General features: G+C 47.4%; 1 protein-coding gene across 3 annotated transcripts in view; it reads left to right on the top strand.

Annotated features, from left to right (window-relative positions):
- IFT172 (intraflagellar transport 172) overlaps window positions 1–18,613 on the top strand; it is a 34,881-nt gene that overhangs the window by 15,718 nt on the left and 550 nt on the right. For 2 of the 3 annotated variants that reach the window (XM_081484236.1, XM_081484234.1), the window contains exons 17-46: window positions 1,323–1,459; window positions 1,697–1,804; window positions 3,629–3,717; window positions 3,995–4,107; window positions 4,599–4,676; window positions 4,916–5,164; window positions 5,345–5,423; window positions 5,587–5,707; window positions 5,925–6,069; window positions 7,272–7,361; window positions 7,956–8,053; window positions 8,218–8,353; window positions 8,443–8,559; window positions 8,895–9,037; window positions 10,875–10,968; window positions 11,130–11,194; window positions 11,387–11,567; window positions 11,799–11,908; window positions 12,064–12,193; window positions 14,805–14,903; window positions 15,097–15,206; window positions 15,324–15,387; window positions 15,488–15,574; window positions 15,863–15,979; window positions 16,528–16,638; window positions 16,833–16,952; window positions 17,457–17,552; window positions 17,816–17,875; window positions 17,961–18,059; window positions 18,362–18,515. In XM_081484236.1, the coding sequence (XP_081340362.1) occupies window positions 1,323–1,459; window positions 1,697–1,804; window positions 3,629–3,717; window positions 3,995–4,107; window positions 4,599–4,676; window positions 4,916–5,164; window positions 5,345–5,423; window positions 5,587–5,707; window positions 5,925–6,069; window positions 7,272–7,361; window positions 7,956–8,053; window positions 8,218–8,353; window positions 8,443–8,559; window positions 8,895–9,037; window positions 10,875–10,968; window positions 11,130–11,194; window positions 11,387–11,567; window positions 11,799–11,908; window positions 12,064–12,193; window positions 14,805–14,903; window positions 15,097–15,206; window positions 15,324–15,387; window positions 15,488–15,574; window positions 15,863–15,979; window positions 16,528–16,638; window positions 16,833–16,952; window positions 17,457–17,552; window positions 17,816–17,875; window positions 17,961–18,059; window positions 18,362–18,515 (3,400 nt within the window). The remainder of the gene's footprint in view (window positions 1–1,322; window positions 1,460–1,696; window positions 1,805–3,628; window positions 3,718–3,994; window positions 4,108–4,598; window positions 4,677–4,915; window positions 5,165–5,344; window positions 5,424–5,586; window positions 5,708–5,924; window positions 6,070–7,271; window positions 7,362–7,955; window positions 8,054–8,217; window positions 8,354–8,442; window positions 8,560–8,894; window positions 9,038–10,874; window positions 10,969–11,129; window positions 11,195–11,386; window positions 11,568–11,798; window positions 11,909–12,063; window positions 12,194–14,804; window positions 14,904–15,096; window positions 15,207–15,323; window positions 15,388–15,487; window positions 15,575–15,862; window positions 15,980–16,527; window positions 16,639–16,832; window positions 16,953–17,456; window positions 17,553–17,815; window positions 17,876–17,960; window positions 18,060–18,361; window positions 18,516–18,613) is intronic. The other variant, XM_081484235.1, reaches the window with a different exon arrangement.

Genomic DNA, 18,613 nt, shown 5'->3' with positions numbered 1-18,613 from the left:
GGCATATGTTAGATTTCTTGTCCTGTGTTCCATGCCTTTCTAACCTCTCTTTCGTATTTCCTTTCTCCGTTTTGCTCCATGCTAAATTCTGGATAATTTCTTTAAAAAAAAAAACTTTTTACTTTATATTGTATTACAGCTGATGAACAATGTTGTGATTGTTTCAGGTGTATACCAAAGCCATACATATACAAGTATCCATTCTCCCCCAAACTTCCCTCCCATTCTGGATAATTTCTTAAGATACATCTTTCAATCCATCAGTTCACTTTCATCATTGTCGAACCTACTACTTAAACCATCTATTGTATTGTTTTTCCACTTCAAAAATTAAAGGCTTTATTTGGTTCTTTTTCCAACCTGCCTGACCATTTTTTGATAGTCTCTTGTTCCTGGCTTAATATTTCATCTTTTGGGTCTCTAAAGTTTCACACATAATTATATTCCATAACTGTCTTTTTCCTAACTATTATTTTTTATATCCTAGATCCATGGAGGTCTGAAACTGTTGTCTGTAGTTATTGTTTACTCACTGATAGTGGTTTGTTAAGTAGTATTTTGGTAGTTTTTAATTGTGAGCTCATGTTACATTGAATGTTATCTTTTGGAATACTGAGGGCCTCAGGTGGACATGCTTTCCTCCAGGGATGATCTGTATTTGCTTATGCAGGAATCAGGCATGTTAATGATCTATATACTCCTTTGGTTCCCTTTACTGAATGGAGGATCCTGGTTTAATGAGAAATCCTCAGATTTGGCCTCCCCATTCTGCTGAAGGACCCAAAGTTTACGCTCCTAATACTATGCCTTCAGAACAACTGCAGTCTTCCCATTTACTCACCTTCCATTTTCTCCTGCTCTTTTTTTTTTTTTTTGGTTTTAACTTACTGACTTTTCTGTCTTTTTTTTGTGGAGGAAAAGGGTGGGAGAGGGAACAGGAAGCTTTCCTAGTGATTTCTTCATTTGAACTCAGTAGTACATTAAAAGGGATGTTCCAGGTTCAAGTTGAATTTTAGCTGGAGAACCTTGACGAATACCGAGTCATGGTACTGCTGGCAGCAGAAGTGGATACCACACTTTGTCAGCTTATCCCTAGCCATTAGTGCTATCATAGCTATGGTGTACTTTAACCCAAGGGTATTACCATAGACAGGGAATTTTTATCTGCCTGAAAGAAAATAAGTGTCAGAAAAACAGAGAGTACTGTCATTCCCTCAGGGTGTGAGCAGTAGGGTTAGATGGGGGTGGGTCTTTTCTGCAGTTGAGTCTGTGGCAACACTCACCTGGAATTCTGGTGGGGTGGGGGGATTGAATTTTTACAGGGTGATGTTGTAGGTCTGGAGCGAGGTGGGGGAAAGACAGAGGTGATGGTGACTGAAGGTGTGACTACAGTTGCCTACACCCTGGATGAGGGCCTTATTGAGTTTGGAACAGCCATTGATGACGGCAACTACACCCGGTAAGACACGAGGCTGATAACCAGCACGGTGGTGGGAAAGTCTGGGTCTGAGGACCTGCCTGAGGTGGGTAGTAAAACCAGTCATGTCTGAAAAGGACCTGATGGTCCTGGGAGGAGATTAGACAAAAAGGGCAAATAATTGTCTCCCCCCTCCTCTTCCTGCCCCATCACCAATATCCCTCAGTGTCTTCCTGACCTTGGACTCATTTCTTGTGCTTTGCTTCCTTCCCTCTCCAGGGCCACAGCCTTCTTGGAGACCCTGGAAATGACCCCAGAAACAGAAGCAATGTGGAAAACTTTGAGTAAGCTGTCACTGGAAGCAAAGCAGCTACACATTGCTGAGAGGTGAGCCGGGCTGTGGAACCCAGGTGCAGGCAGCTCGGAGGGAGAGATGGCCGCACAGTGTCTTCCCTGTGGGCTGCTCCTCCCCAGGGTTAAGGCACCTCTTCCTTTCCTATGCCAACAGATGTCATAGCACCCTTCCACAGTGCAGTTATTCCAAACATCCTCCCATCCTAGAATATGAGAGTATGGCTTTTATTTAGTTTTTAAAATTTTTAGTGGACTATAGTTGCTTTACAATGTTGTGTTAGTTTCTTGCTGTACAAAGTGAATCAGGTATTCATATACATATACATATATCCCCTCTTTTTTAGATTTCCTTCCCATTTAGGTCACCACAGAGCACTGAGTAGAGTTCCCTGTGCTCTCAATGTGTTCCCAGTGGGCTCTCATTAGTTAATCTGTTTGATTAGATACATTAGTAGTGTATATATGTGAATCCCAATCTCCCAATTCATCCCATCCCCTCTTCTCCCTTTGGTAACCATGAGTTTGTTCTCTACAACTGAGACTGTATTTCTGCTTTGCAAATAAGTTCATCTCTACCATTTTCTAGATTCTACATATAAGCAATATTATATGATATTTGTTTTTCTCTGACTTCCTATAAGAGTATGTCTTTTATTGTTTTTACTCTCCCATATTGTAACTAGGTGACCCTTCCAAATGTTTAACACTCCTACCCTACAATCTATGTGTTGTTGTGTGTATTCCAGGAATGGTATAGGAGTATAATTAACAGGAAAAACATGGGACTCCAGACTCTCCTATTTCAAATCTTGATTCCATTTACCAACTGTGTAACTTTAGAGAGATTAACTTAACCTTCTCAAGCCTTGGCTTCTCCATTTTCTCTATGAAATGAGGATAATAACAGTATTCACCTTGCAGGATGGTAAAGAAGAGTGCCCGAGTGGCAGTGATAGGGGAGACTTAATGAAAGGATCTGTGCAAAGAGCACAGACCAGAAGTGCTCATTAAACATCAGCTGCTGTGGCTTTGGCAAGGAGTCATCCTTGGTCCCTTTTACCCCATCCCCCACAGCTAGACTCACTGCAAGTCATAGGGACAGTGATCCAGGGTCTTCATAACATACCCTGAATCTCTTATTTGTCCAACCCTACTGTCTCCACCCTAGAACAGACCACCACCATCTCCTGCATACAGTGGTGCAAAAACCTCTTAATTAGTCTCTTAATTAATTAGATACTGCTGCTTAGACCCCTACAATCCTTACAATCCATAGCAGCTGTGGTAATTTTTAAAAAACATAAATTAGATTAAATCATTTTCTTGCTTTTGTGCTTTGTATAAAACACAAACTCCTAAGGCCCCACAAGATTTGACCCCGCTTCCTTCTCATATCAGGTACTTGCCCATTAGTCTCCAGCCGCATAAGCATCCTTTGTCCCTTTGAGCACACCAAGCTGACTCCTGCCTTGGGCCCTTTATACTAGCTTCTACCTCTGCCTGGAGTAATTTTCCTCCATCTTGCCATGATTGGCTCTTTCTTGGATTCAGGTCTCAGCTCAGATGACAGCTCCTTGAACAGGCCTTCTCTGGCAACCAACTTAAATAGTCCCTTTAGTTTCATTTTCCATTATTTCAATTAATCTTTATTTGTTTACTAATTATCTGTTTCCACGAGAAAGTAAGTTCCCTGAGAGCCAGGCCCTCATCTGTTTTTGTGTCCCCAGTGGACCCCTTTGTGTTCCCAGTGGAAAGAACAAGTGCCTGGTATATAATGCTCATCATATATCTGCTAAACCAATGAATTAATGATGATTCTATAATAATGTTATTATTGTTATTGCTTCCATACTTTAGGTGCTTTTCTGCTTTGGGACATGTTGCAAAAGCTCGGTTCCTCCATGAAACAAATGAGATTGCAGATCAAGTGTCTCGGGAATATGGAAGTATTCTTCTCCTGATTCATTCACTTTTTTGAGCTGAGATTTCTCTTGGCGCTTAGACCCATGACTTTTAGCTTTCCAGCCATGGCTAATTTCCTCTACTCTGCCCTCCCCATTGCCACCTTCAAGTCAGGCCATTTTGGAGTTGTTTGCCAAACCTCAAGCCTCTAAGCCCCAAGAAGTTTTTCAGCTTCCTAAGCCTTTAACCTCCATATCTCTCTGACAGGAAGGTCTGTCTTACACAGACAGAATTGTTCCTGGGCACGAACAGAATAACCAGAACCTTCTTTTTATCCACAGGGTGGAGAAGGAACAGACTTTTATCAGGTCCGAGCACGACTAGCCATGCTGGAGAAGAACTACAAGCTGGCGGAAATGATCTTCTTAGAACAGGTAATAGGAGCAGAGGAGTTGGATGGAAGAGGGCATCAGAGGGCGAAAAAGTGAGGCAAACTCAGAGGAGGAATGACTGCTGGTCAGCTGGGCTATCAGAGACCTGGAGAGAAACTTTAAAAAGGTTTATACAGTGAATTTCACTGCTCTATAATTTCCTCCTCTGGGTTCGTTCTGACAATCACTTCTTTACTTCATAAAAAGTCTACCATCTCCCTGTATACTCCACAATTCTTGTGCATGGAGGTAGATCCAGATTTTGTGAGGCCCAAAGCTTATGCAGTTTGAGGAGCCCTCTTTAGGAAAAGTTGCTTTGGAAGGAGCCTGTGCAAATAAGGAGCCCTGAAGCTTAAGCTTCTTTTAGTTTCATACTAAGGATGAGGCTTTCAGCCCACACAGGCTGGCATCTCAGCCAGGCTGAGGAGAGCCTGCTAATTTCTGATCCTCGTGTCTTCCTCGTGTCCCTCCTCCCTCTGCCCGGCTTCCCCTAGAATGCCGTTGAGGAGGCCATGGACATGTACCAGGAGCTACACCGCTGGGATGAATGTATCGCTGTGGCTGAGGCCAAGGTACTGGTTCTGTCTTCCTCACAGTTATTCAGAACTAGGTCCCACCAGTATCAGAAACCCTCTCTTGTCAAGGAGGCTGCAAGAACTAGAACAGTGTTGGGGCTGGACCTCATAGTGCAGGGAGTTAGGCCGCTGGCAACCGGGAGGATTTCGGCTGTTACAGTGGGATTGGACATGATGGGAAGCAGCGGGGCAGGAAGGAGGGGCGTGACTCCTGGTTCTCCTCTGCTGCATGTCAGGGGCACCCGGCCCTAGAGAAGCTGCGCCGGGGTTACTACCAGTGGCTGATGGACACACAGCAAGAGGAGCGGGCAGGTGAACTTCAGGAGAGCCAAGGGGACGGGCTAGCAGCCATCAGCCTCTACCTCAAAGCTGGGCTCCCCGCCAAGGCTGCTCGGCTGGTGCTGAACCGAGAGGAACTGCTGGCCAACACGGAGCTGGTGGAGCACATCACCGCTGCCCTGATCAAGGGCGAGCTGTATGAACGGGTACCCTGGCTTCCAGTTCCCATTCCTTAGCCCCCAGAGCTCAGTGCCCTCTCCTACCCAACGGCGTCTTGGAGTGCACAGCCCTCCCTGACCGCTGGCTGAATCCCCCGCCTTAGGGGGCTGACAGTTGATTTTTGTGTAGTAGGGGTATCTTTGAAGTAACATGGGATGTGTTAACAGGCAGGTGATCTCTTTGAGAAGATTCGAAATCCACAGCGGGCCCTGGAGTGCTACTGTAAAGGCAGCGCATTCATGAAAGGTACTGGCCAGTCTGCAGCGTTGCGGACTCCTGCCCTAACAGTCCCCCGACACCTGGCTTCAGGGATCCCCCATCTCTCCATTTCTCCCTTGTACTCCACGTCTCACTTCTCTGCCTCATTGTGCCCGAAGCCTGCACTGAGTGCCCTCTCTGTCTCTGGCAGCGGTGGAGCTGGCTCGGTTGGCATTCCCAGTGGAGGTGGTGAGACTAGAGGAGGCTTGGGGGGACCACTTGGTGCAGCAGAAGCAGCTCGATGCGGCCATTAATCACTACATTGAAGCCAGGTATGGTGGTCTGGAGGTGCAGAGGGCATTTGGGCATGAGGTGAGAGGCAGAGGGCATTTGGGCATGAGGTGAGAGGTGATGGGACAGGCAAGGGCACCAAGGCCTTACTAAAACGAGAGATCTCCAAATGTGGGTTGGAGTATGCTTGAGGTATCTCTACCTGCATCCATTTTCCTCTTTCCTCATACACATTTACCCCTTTCCCAACTACGCCAGATGCTCCATTAAGGCAATTGAGGCTGCCCTGGGTGCCCGCCAGTGGAAGAAGGCAATTTATATATTAGATCTGCAGGACCGGAACACTGCGTCCAAATACTATCCTCGCGTGGCCCAACACTATGCATCTCTGCAGGAGTATGAGGTGAGGGACAGCCCTTTTCTGCAGCCTGAAGCAGTACAGTTTAGGAGGACGAGGTGAGAGCCCAGAAGAGGGAGTTGGGGCCACCTCACCAGATCCTTCTTACTGGGGCCCAACAGTGTCACCACCCTAAGTGAAATGCACCACCATTTAATTCTGACATGACATAGAGCCCTCTCCCAGACATACAAAGCAAGTCTCTAGCATGAGAGATGCTTTAAGAATAACTTCAACATTAGCAGATGCAAACTATTATATATAAGATGGATAAACAAGGTCCTACTATATAGCACAGGGAACTATATTCAATATCCTGTAATAAACCATGATGAAAAAGAATATATATATAATGTGTGTGTGTATATATATATATATATATAAACTGAAGCAGAATTTAACACAACATTGTAAATTAACTATACCTCAATAAAATTTTTTAAAATTAAAAAAACGAAAAGTATCGCCAACATAATTACAGTATAGAATTGTCTTGGACTGAAAAAACATAAGGCCATCTTCAGTTCAGTTCAGTCCCTCAGTCGTGTCTGACTCTTTGCAACCCTATGGACTGCAGCACGCCAGGCTTCCCTGTCCATCACCAACTCCCGAACCTTGTCCATCGAGTTGGTGATGCCATCCAACCATCTCATCCTCTGTCTGTCGGCCCCTTCTCCTGCTGCCTTCAATCTTTCCCAGCATCAGGGTCTCTTCCAGTGAGTCAGTTCTTCACATCTGGTGGCCAAAATATTGGTGTTTCAGCTTCAGGATCAGTCCTTCCAATGAATATTCACGACTGATTTCCTTTTGGATGGACTGGTTTGATCTCCTTGCAGTCCAAGGGACTCGCAAGAGTCTCTCCAACATCACAGTTCAAAAGCATCAGTTCTTTGGTGCTCAGCTTTCTTTATAGTCCAACTCTCACATCCATACATGACTACTAGAAAAACCATAGCTTTGACTAGATGGACCTTTGTTAGCAAAGTAATCTTAAACTCCCACTGTATTGTCCTCATACTACTTGCGGCTAGTCTTTTATCAAAACAGAAGAAAGCCTGAGACACCTACAGTCAACTTGTCTTCTCTGTGACTGTACTCTAATGGAGTCCCAGGCTCTGCTCCCTCCCAGCTGAGGTTTGTTCTTTCCTCCTCCAGGCTGCTTTCACTCTGTCACTCTGACCTTTTGCGTCTCCCTGTCTCACCTGCAGATTGCGGAAGAGCTCTACACTAAGGGAGACCGGACGAAAGACGCCATAGACATGTACACCCAGGCTGGCCGCTGGGAGCAAGCCCACAAGGTGGGGAACAGGTGACATTCATGAGAAGAGAATGCCACCCTCATGGCTGTGTTGTCACTTTCCCTAGTCGCCAATCTCCCCGCTTAACTGGGCTCCCTGCAAGCCGAGGAAAAGTACCAGAGTACAGTCTGGGTAACTGATGCCTAGCCAAAGGGAAAGGCAAGGATCGTGAGAGGCTCTAGTTCCCAACCTGCAATTCTAAAGAGAGCAGATGGCCTTGGGAGCTGGGAATCTGAAATACCTCTGCTGGAGCTCTAGTCACACTGCTAACTGTTCTCGCTCCTTCTCCCAGAGCCCAGTGGGTGCAGTAGGAGTAAGTTAGTGGGATCGGGTGCCCCCACCCAGCACAGGACATCTCTGACCCTCCTGCCTTAGCAGAATGTAGTTCTTACTCTGCTCTTTATGGACTTGGGATCCCTGAGCTGAGTAGGAGAGTGGCAGTAACCAAACTCCTGTGCTTACTGGGAAAGTTCAGAGTTCCTGTGAAAACAGGCTTTCTTGAAGCAACCCCACTTCCCTGTCCACTCTGCATTATCCTCTGCTTCCCTTGGGAATTGGTGCCTGAGGCTGCCCTGACCCTCTGTGTCTGCACAGCTGGCCATGAAGTGCATGAGACCAGAAGACGTCTCGGTGTTGTACATCACGCAGGCTCAGGAGATGGAGAAGCAGGGCAAGTACCGAGAGGCTGAAAGGTGAGCTGTGGCCCTAGGGGAGGTGTAGCGGGAGACAGGGCTTGAGGGCTAGGGTCTGCAGATATGTGCCCTCTGTCTAGAAGGCACGGACAAAATCCCTTAGGAAAGACTCTTGCAGCAGGAATCAGGGTCTGGGAGGACACAGGTGTTTCTCCTGTCCCCAGGCTATATGTGACTGTGGAAGAACCTGATCTTGCCATCACCATGTTCAAAAAGCACAAGTTGTATGATGATATGATCCGCCTAGTAGGGAAGCACCACCCAGACCTCCTCAGTGACACACACCTGCATCTGGGCAAGGTGAGTCCTTCTCCTGCTGCTGCCCATCTCTCCCCCAAAGAGGCTCCATCTGCCCCTCTCCCCATCCTGACTTGCTTCTCCCTCCCCAGGAGCTGGAGGCTGAGGGCCGACTCCAGGAGGCTGAATATCACTACCTCGAGGCCCAGGAGTGGAAGGCGACAGTGAACATGTACCGGTCCAATGGGCTTTGGGAAGAGGCTTACCGGGTAAGCAGGTCTTCCCCTTACTGGGTAAGGATGTACAGGGTCCATCCATCCTGCTTTCCCACGCTCAAGTAACTCTAATTTTAAACTGGTCATGGGTGTCTTTGAAAAAAGTCCACACCTACACACAAAATTTCACATACAATTTTAATGGTTTGTGAACGACCTGAAATCCATCCTTGGACCCTAATCAGGTTAATAGGGCTGAAACTTAGCCCTCTTCCTACTGCTCTGGAGAGCTACCTCATCTTTTTCCAAGCTGAGGTCAAGTCAGAGATGACAAGGGAGCAGCCATGTACCCCTGTGTTGGAGGGTTGCCAAGGGGCTTTGCTTTTCAGGTGGCCAAGGCTCATGGAGGAGCTAATGCCCACAAACACGTGGCCTATTTATGGGCCAAGAGCCTAGGAGGAGAAGCTGCCGTTAGACTGCTCAACAAGCTGGGACTCCTGGAAGCTGCTATTGACCATGCTGCTGACAACTGGTGAGGCCCCAAGCCTTCTCTCTGGGGGCCCCATTCCAGACAGCCTCTATATAGAGAAAGGAAATTGATGTATAACTGAAAAGCATTTCTAGAGGCTGAAGCAAGAGTGAAGAAATCTGGTAAGAAGAGATCCTTGGAAGAACTTGATAGAGAGGCAAGAATGAATTAGTAATTCTGCTCCTGTTCCCCCAGAGGCTCAGAAGGGTGTTTAATCTTTGGCTGTTCTAAGGAGAAAGGAGGAAAGAGAACAATTTTTAAAGCCAAAATGCTCTAAGCCAGTAACTTACTGCTGAGTAATGTGTGGTCTTTGCTGTGAGTCAAGTGTGGGTCTCTCCAGTGGCTCAGATGGTAAAGAATCTACCTGCAATGCAGGAGCCTTGGTTTTGATCCCTGAGTTGGGAAGATTCCCCTGGAGAAGGAAATGGCAACCTACTCCAGTATTCTTGCCTGGAGAATCCCATGGACAGAGGAGCCTGGTGGGCTATAGTCTGTAGGGTCAGAAAGAGTTGGACCTGACTGAGCAACTAAGCACATACACACACAATGGAAGTGTGATTCCATTAAATGCAAAATGAGCTTTTCTTTTTTTTAATTAAGTTAAATTATTAATTTTTTGAAGTGTAGTTGATTTACAATATTAGTTTCAGGTGTCCAATATGGTGATTGAATATTTTTTATAGTATAATTTTATAGATTATACTCCATTTAAGGTTATTATAAAACATTGGCTATATTCCCTGCGCTGTGCTTGTAGTTTATTTATACCAAGTAGTTTGTACCTGTTAACCTCCTATCCCTGTCTTGCCTTTCCCCCTTTTCCTCTCCCCACTGGTAATTACTGCTTTGTTCTCTATATCTGTGAGTCTGTTTCTGTTTTGTTATATTCATTTGTTTGTTTCATTTTTTAGATTTCATATATAAGTAATAACCTATAGTATGTGTCTTTGTCTAACTTATTTTACTAAGCATAATACCCTCCTGGTCCATCCATGTTGTTGGAAATGGCAAAATTTCATTTTTTATGACTGAGTAATGTTCATGTGTGTGTGTGTGTGTGTGTGTGTGTGTGTGACATCTTCTTTATTAATTTATCTGTTGATGGACACTTGGTTGCTTCCATATCTTGGCTATTGTAAATAATGTTATTATGAACATTGGGGTTCCTGTATCTTTAGTGTTTTTGTTTTCTTCAGCTATATACCCAGGAGTATAATTGTTGGATCTTATGGTACTTCTATTTTTCAGTTTTTTGAGGAAACTCCATACTGTTTTCCATAGTGGCTACACCAAGTTACATTCTTACCAACATTGCATAAGGGTTCCCTTCTCTCCACATCCTCACCAGCATTTGTTATTTGTAGATCTTTTTTTGATGATAGCCATTGTGATGGATGTGAGTTATCTCATTGTGGTTTTGACTTGCATTTCTCTGATGATTAGTGCTGTTAAGCATCTTTTCATGTTTTCATGTTAGCCAACTGTATATCCTCTTTTGGAAAACACCTATTCAAGACTTCTGCCCAAAAGTGAGGTTTTCTTAAGCAAATGTTAAGAACACCAGTAGGAATCCTGCAATGAGTCAAATTGCTATGGGTGGTTTTACTTGTTTCCAGAAGATTATTTTCCTGCTAGTGTAGATGTGGCTCTGAAGGAAGTGGTGGGAGCATCAAGGGTCCTTCCTGCCTGTTGGTGTAGTGCTCTCTGTCCTTCTCTTATCATTTCATTGATTTTTAAAAAATCTGTCCCTTTTCTGCCCCTCAATCCTTACCCTCTGTTTCTCTTCTCTTATAAAAGGAAGTATAATGTAGACAAACCTTGTTTGCACCTCCTGTTTCAGCTCCTTTGAATTTGCTTTTGAACTCTCTCGGCTGGCCCTCAAGCACAAAACCCCTGAGATCCATCTCCGATATGCTATGTACCTGGAGGATGAGGTATGGATGTGGTTCTTCCCCATTGCTTTCAACTCTGACCACAGAGCCCTCTTTCCCATACCCTGGTCCACTGCTGCCAGGCATTCAGACCTCCTGTCTCACAGCTGCCTAGGGTACCAATCTCCTTCTCATCGTGTATGGCTGTTTCCCTCTCCCTGTAGGGAAAATTTGAAGAGGCTGAAGCTGAATTTATCAGGGCCGGTAAACCCAAGGAAGCAGTCCTCATGTGAGTTACCCCATAAATTCCCTAATCCTGTCCTCCCAGACTCAGCCCCAGGACCTCTCATTGTCGTCTTCACCTTCATCTAAACCTAGTACCAATAACTCTTATCCCCCCTCAATGACACAGTGGTTTGCCTCTCATCATTGAGGCCTCAGTCCTATACTCAGCCTCCTCTCTGTCCTCATCTGGGAACAGGTTTGTCCATAACCAGGACTGGGAGGCAGCTCAGCGTGTGGCTGAGGCCCATGACCCTGACAGTGTCGCTGAGGTGCTCGTGGGGCAGGCCCGGGGGGCCTTGGAGGAGAAGGACTTCCAGAAAGCAGAAGGGCTGCTGCTTCGGGCCCAGAGACCAGGCCTGGCCCTCAGTTACTATAAGGTGGGGCAGCAGATTCAGGGGAGGAATCCCATGAGGGAGGGTGAGAGGTAGGAGAGCCCATAGAGCACTACACTGAACCCTGGTTTTGAGAAGGTTAACCCTGGGGAAGGGGGAGGAGCAGAGAGACGGGGGAAGAGAGGTCCAAGGACCCAGGGACCAGTGGGCTATAGCGGTGGGCCTGTGTGCCGTGGGAAGCTGTCATGCCATCCTGATACCTGGAAACCTGAGCAGGAGGCTGGACTATGGAGCGATGCCCTGCGGATCTGCAAGGACTATGTGCCTGGCCAGCTGGAGGCGCTGCAGGAAGAGTATGAAAGGGAAGCTACCAAGAAGGGGGCCAGGTATGAAGCCGGGGCACCAGGAAAGAAGGGGGCCAGATATGAAGCCAGGGTACCAGGAAATGTTGGCAGGACTGGGGGTGGGTCAAAAGGTACACACAGGCTCAGCCACACTTCCCCTCCCCTGTTCCTGGTCACAAGGGCTCTCGTCCACACAGGGGCGTGGAGGGTCTGGTGGAACAGGCTCGACAGTGGGAACAGGCTGGAGAGTACAGCCGTGCCGTCGACTGCTACCTCAAAGTGCGGGACGCAGGAAGCAGCAGCCTGGTGGAGAAGTGCTGGCTGAAGGTGAGGTGCCACGCCTGCCCGGACTCTACTCCCCGCCTCCATTCACACCCAGCATTCCTTCTCAGACATTCAGCATTTTCCTCCTGTGTCTTTGTTTTCAGTCAGGTAGCAGGTGTCTACTGAGTGCCTGATGGATGCTAGACCAGAATCTATGAAGGCTATAAAAAGGGATATAAGACAGAACCAGGAGAGACAGAAATTGGGGGAAGGTAGACTAACACGTGGCTCAGTTGGTTAATATTGCAACTTAGTGAAGATGGAAGTTCACTAGTGAAGTTCAAGTAGAGTTCCGAGAAGGGTGAGATCTCTGTGGCCTGGAGGGGTCAGGGAGGACTTTGAGGGAAGAGTAGGCCTAGGGCCAGAGTTGGAAGGGCAAATCCAGACTCTGAAACTGGGCTAGATGGAGGGCATGAGAAAAGCAGAGGCCCCTCCTCCACCCAGCAGCTCCTGAAAAAAAGCCTCTGGCAGATTAAGCCAAGCTAGTATGTTTCATCAATTCTAAGATGGATTTTTAGTGTCTTTGGGATGGGGATACATGTATATTTTAATGATGTGCCTCAGATGCAGAGAAATAGGGCATTAGAAGTTATGAAGGGGTGAGACTGATCAGCCCCTGAATAAAATGTTGTTGTGCAGATGCCCCTGCAGAATTTCCCAAAGGTTTGTGAGGCCTTGTCATTGAATAACCCCTTGAATTTGGAGGAGAAGGAAGTAGAAAGGACTGAGGTTGGTTATGAGAGTTTAGCAAGTTTTATCAGGTATTAAGCATCTACAAGCTAAAATCAAGATTGCTGGGAAAAATATCAATAACCTCAGATATACATGATGACACCACCCTTATGGCAGAAAGCAGGGAAGAACTAAAGAGCCTCTTGATGAAAGTGAAAGAGGAGAGTGAAAAAGCTGGCTAAAACTCAACGTTCAGAAAACTAAGATCATGGCATCTGGTCCCATCACTTCATAGCAAATAGATGGGGAAACAGTGACAGACTTTATTTTTTGGGGCTCCAAAATCACTGCAACCATGAAATTAAAAGATGCTTGCTCCTTGGAAGAAAAGCTATGACCAACCTAGACAGCTTATTAAAAAGCAGAGACATTACTTTGCCAACAAAGGTCCATCTAGTCAAAGCTATGGTTTTTCCAGTAGTCATGTATGGATGTGAGAGTTGGACTGTAAAGAAAGCTTTTGAACTTTCTTTGATGCTTTTGAACTGTGGTGTTAGAGAAGACTCTTGAGAGTCTCTTGGACTGCAAGGAGATCCAACCAGTCAATCCTAAAGGAAATCAGTCCTAAATATTCATTGGAAGGACTGATGCTGAAGCTGAAACTCCAATACTTTGGCCACCAGATGTGAAGAACTGACTCTGTAAAAGATCCTGATGCTGGGAAAGATTGAAGGCAGGAGGAGAAGGGGACAACAGAGGATGAGATGGTTGGATGGCATCTCTGACTCGGTGGACATGAGTTTGAGCAAGCTCCAGGAGTTGGTGATGGACAAGGAAGCCTGGTGTGCTGTAGTCCATGGGGTTGCAAAGAGTCAGACAGGACTGAGCAACTGAACTGAACTGAAGCATCTGCTGTACCTCACCCTAGGGCATTGTTTACCCAGGTCTGTGCATGACTATACCTTCTTTAGGTTAGTCAGAGGGTGGGTTTCCTGGATGGGAGCACTTTAAGCCTTGAAGGGTTTGGCAGGTAAAGAAGAAAGGCAAGAACAGGTTGGGGAAGACCAAGAGGATTCGCATCGACTATAGCTGAAGTGGACTCTGTGGAAGTTAAAATCTGGTGAGGATGTTAGCATCACAGCAGAAACACAGCTCATGAAACACTTGGATTTGTAGAATTACTGAGTTTTAGGGTTGAAAGGGGTCTCCAAAGTCATCTAGACCAACAGCGTCCATAGAAATACAATGCAGGTCACAAAGGTCTAAATCATATATGTAATTTTAAAATTTTCTAGTAGCCACACTCAAATAAGTGTAAAGAAAAAGGTGAAAATAATTATATTCTGCTTAACCTATTATACCAAAACTATTATCAATATTCCAATGCGAGATCAATGTAAAGATCTATCAAGGTAGTCTACACTCCTTTTTTCATACTAAGTCTTTGAAATATGTAAGGTTACAGCACGTCTCAGTTAGGACTAGCCACATGTGACTCGTGGCTGCTGTTCTGGACAGTTTGCATCTAGGTCAACCATCACTCTGACGCGTGAAGAAACTGAAACTCAGAAAGGCCCAAACAAATAGTTGCAGAATATCCTGGGCTCCTGCTTTAGGGGTTCTTTCTCTACACCATGCGACCAAGGTTCTGTTTGTGACAAAGACCTTGAGAAACCAGTTTGTCAAAGGTGACAGAACCAAATGCACTCCTCTCAGGCAGCAGTGAGAGTGTCTGAAAGAGGAAGAGCTGAGAGGAACAGGTAGGTCCTCTGATGGTTATGTAAAGGCTCTGATGGACCATGAGTCAGGATTTGCCCCAGAGGGCAGAAGGTGAGGGAGAAGGCAAGAAAGTTGGCCTCTGGAGGTAAAAATACAGCAGGTCGAGGACCCCCGGGCAGTATTTGTCTCTCTGCCTACTTCCATCTTCTGCTCCACCACTCAGGCAGCTGAACTCTCCATCAAGTTTCTACCTCCCCAACGCAGTCTGGAAGTAGTTCGGGCTGTGGGGCCCCAGCTGATTGGAATTGGAAAGCACAGTGCAGTAAGTAGGCCGCTGGGACTGGACAGAAATAGACTCCACAGAGATGCGTGGAAGCCGTAGGGGGTGGGGGGGTGCTCCTGGCAGGCTCGGCATGCATTTCTGTTTCTCCAGAGTTCCCAGAGAGTTCCCAGGAGGGAGACGGGGGAATGAGCGGGGAGAGACGATCTCCAGTCTCAGATTTTCCCCTGTGCAGGCTGCAGAGCTCTATCTAAACCTGGACCTCATCAAGGAAGCAATCGATGCTTTCATTGAGGGTGAGGAATGGAACAAGGCCAAGCGTGTAGCTAAGGAGCTAGATCCCCGGTAAGCTCATGACCCTTTCTCACTTTTACTTCCTGTTGTAAAGACTGGGAGGAACTTCTCATGGGAAGGGTGTGCTTCTGGGGCTCTGATGTGCGAGCTTTCTGCATGCCTTTGCAGGTATGAAGACTATGTGGACCAGTGTTATAAAGAGTTCCTCAAGAGCCAGGGCAAAGTGGACTCGGTGAGACTAGCAGAGGCATCAGGAGGCGAGCACAGGGAGGCTCAGAGACTCCTTCCCTCTTCTTCCCTTGTGTAATTCTGTCTTTTCAACTGGTCCATAGCTGGTGGGTGTGGACGTGGTGGCTGCTTTGGACCTCTATGTGGAGCAGGGCCAGTGGGACAAGTGCATTGAAACAGCCATCAAGCAGGTACTGCTCTCTTCCTCCCATGCCAGCCCCTCTGGGTATTTCCTCTGACTCCCCACCTGTCCCAGAGGGTGTCTCTCTCTCTTCTTCCAAAGCCCAAACCCCAAAGATCCCTAATCGGCATCAGAGAGCTCAGTCTTCACCTCTGACATCAGGTCAGAGGCCAAGCTGAGCTGGGCATGCACATGCTCTTTGCCTCCTAAACAAATCCATGGCCTCAAGTTACGACCCCACCCTCACAGCCTGGTCTGACCCCAACCTCCCCCTGCTTTTCCTGCACCCCTCAAACAGAACTATAAGATTCTGCACAAGTACGTGGCATTGTATGCGACTCACCTGATCCGGGAGGGTGGCTATGCCCAGGCACTGGCCCTGTATGTGCAGCACGGAGCCCCTGCTAACCCACAGGTACCAGCCTGCTCCTCAGGGTGAATGTTTCCCCAAGGAAATTCTTACCTTCTCCTTGACAGCTGCTCACCCCTCTCTGTCTTCTCAAAGGATTCCTTAGTTAGAGAGCATTGTGCCCAGAGACCCCACCCAGGCTCTTCTGAACTGTACAGCCTCTCTAGAGGATTTACCCTCTGAAGGCTAACACAGGGAACAGTCTTTCAGAGCTGAGCCCTGCACACACCTCGAGGGCCTAACTTTCTCCAGAGCGTGAACACCCCTCTCCTATCTGAGCATCACAGCTCTCCAGGTGTTATGCCGTTAACACTGTGACTGTGCATTCACAGTCACACATCTGCCCACACCCACAGAGCACCAGTTAGGAAGAAATGAGTTTTTTCTTATCCTTCTTCTTTCTCTTCCCTGAAAAACAGCATTTCTCCAGCAGCATCCCGTAGCTCCTGCACAAGCTATTCCCAGCCCAGTTTCCCTCTTTGGCCCCACTTCCCCTGACTTTCTCTTGTAGTTGTATTCCTCTCGCTCAGCTCCCCTTCCCCCTCCGCCTCCAGAACTTCAACATCTACAAAAGGATCTTCACTGACATGGTGAGCTCTCCTGGGACCAACAGTGCTGAGGCCTATCACAACTGGGCTGACCTCCGGGACGTCCTCTTCAACCTGGTGAGGAGGCCGGGTGGACGGCAGAGCGGGAAGCCTGCACGGTTCGCCTGGCCCTGCCCTCATCTCTCCTTTCACGCCCAGAATCCTTCACCCTCGAGCTTTGCCTTCCTCTGGGCAGCCGTCCATTGACCACTCTGACCCTCCCTGGCACTCCTCTGACCCCTGACCCAGGCTGTGTGCTCTTCCCACTCTAGTGTGAAAACCTGGTGAAGTCCAGTGAGGCCAACTCTCCAGCCCACGAGGAGTTCGAGACCATGCTGTTGATTGCTCATTACTACGCCACCCGCTCTGCGGCCCAGAGCATCAAAGAGCTGGTGAGATGGAGCGGGGAGGGGCACTCAGCTTCAAACGTGTGAAGCTGAATGAATGCAAGTTCAGGACAGTCTCAAGCTTGGCCCACTTCTCTCCTAGTCTCTCTGCCATTTAAAGAAATCTTTAGCCCTTGCTGAGATGGTTTCCTTTCTGTATCCCTTTGACCTTCTTAGGGCTCTGTGCCCACACAGCTCCAGCCTCCTTATGCTCAAACATTCCAATTCCATGATTTCTGCATTGACCTCTTATAATAGATACATACTTTTGGCTTATTCATGATACTATACTGAGCTACTGTAGTTGGATGATGGAATTCTAGAGGTGGGAGGAAATAACCGAGGCTCAGTTCTCTTGTGCAGATGAAAAAAACTCAGACCATGACCCAGAGCAATTTAATATTGATCGTTGATCTTCTGGTTCTATGGCTGCTTTAGTTATAAGATCATTGGTCTTGTAGCTCGGTCACTATAGTGCCAGAATCATAATGCTTTGACTTTAATTCACAGGAAACTGTAGCTGCCAGGCTTTCTGTTTCACTCTTGCGTCACACCCAACTACTACCTGCAGATAAGGCCTTCTATGAAGCAGGCATTGCTGCCAAGGTGAGCAATGGGGCCAAGCAAGGGTGGGGCCGAAGAGAGAAGGAAGTAAAAGTTGGAAGGTAAAAAAAAAAAAAAAAAAAAAAAAAAAAAAGTTGGAAGGTAGACTGTCCCACCTGCTCAAGTTAGAGCAGAGCTGAGTGTGGGGCTGATGTCGTGGAGGATACCATTTTCCCCCATCTTCCTGGATTCTCCCCTCTGCATCCTGGAAAAACAACAGCCAAGGCCAGCTGCTCACTCCTACTGGCAACCTTTCTCTGTTGCAGGCAGTTGGCTGGGAGAACATGGCCTTCATCTTCCTCAACCGCTTTTTGGATCTGACTGATGTGAGTAGGGCAGTTGTGCCCAGAAGTTGCAAGGTTTGGCCTGTCACAAGCTGTGCCCATCTCATGGCTGCCCGCTCTGCCACAGGCAATTGAAGAAGGGACCCTGGACGCCCTTGACCACTCTGATTTTCAGGACACAGACATTCCCTTTGAGGTGCCACTCCCAGCCAAGCAGCACGTCCCGGTAAGGGCACAGAAATGGAGGCCTCATGAGTGTGACTGCACTGGAAGGGAGGACACTCTTAAGGATGGTCCTCCCAACACTCTAATGGCATCAGTCAGCAATGTCTTTGGAAGGGGCCCAGCCCTCACTATTCCTTCAGTGAAAGTAGAAGCAGAGGAAAAAGCTAAGGCTGCGACTGGCCGGCAATGTGAGGAGTTTCATTTGTGGGTGAAAGATGGTACACGGGATGACAGCTTAGCAAACCCCTTCCTTACCACCCTCCACTTGCCCTGCCCTGTGTGAAGCTGCTCTGTCCTTCCCAGGAGGCTCAGCGAGAAGAGGTTCGAGACTGGGTGCTCACAGTCTCAATGGACCAGCGGCTGGAGCAGGTTCTACCTCGGGATGAGCGTGGGGCCTACAAGGCTTCCCTGGTGGCAGCCAGCACTGGGGTTCGGGCCCTGCCCTGCCTCATTACAGGTACAGAACCCTAGAGCACCATATTCTGTGCTGGGTGGAATGGAAGGGGAAACAGCAGGATCAAGAAACTGTTTTACTGTGATTCAGTAAAGGATGCA

The sequence above is a fragment of the Giraffa tippelskirchi genome, chromosome 4, assembly GCF_054371585.1.
Source record: "Giraffa tippelskirchi isolate mGirTip1 chromosome 4, T2T-mGirTip1v1.2.pri, whole genome shotgun sequence".
Taxonomy (NCBI): Eukaryota; Metazoa; Chordata; class Mammalia; order Artiodactyla; family Giraffidae; genus Giraffa; species Giraffa tippelskirchi.
The sequence above is the reverse complement of the archived record's forward strand: the minus strand, read 5'-3'. Positions and strand labels throughout refer to the sequence as shown.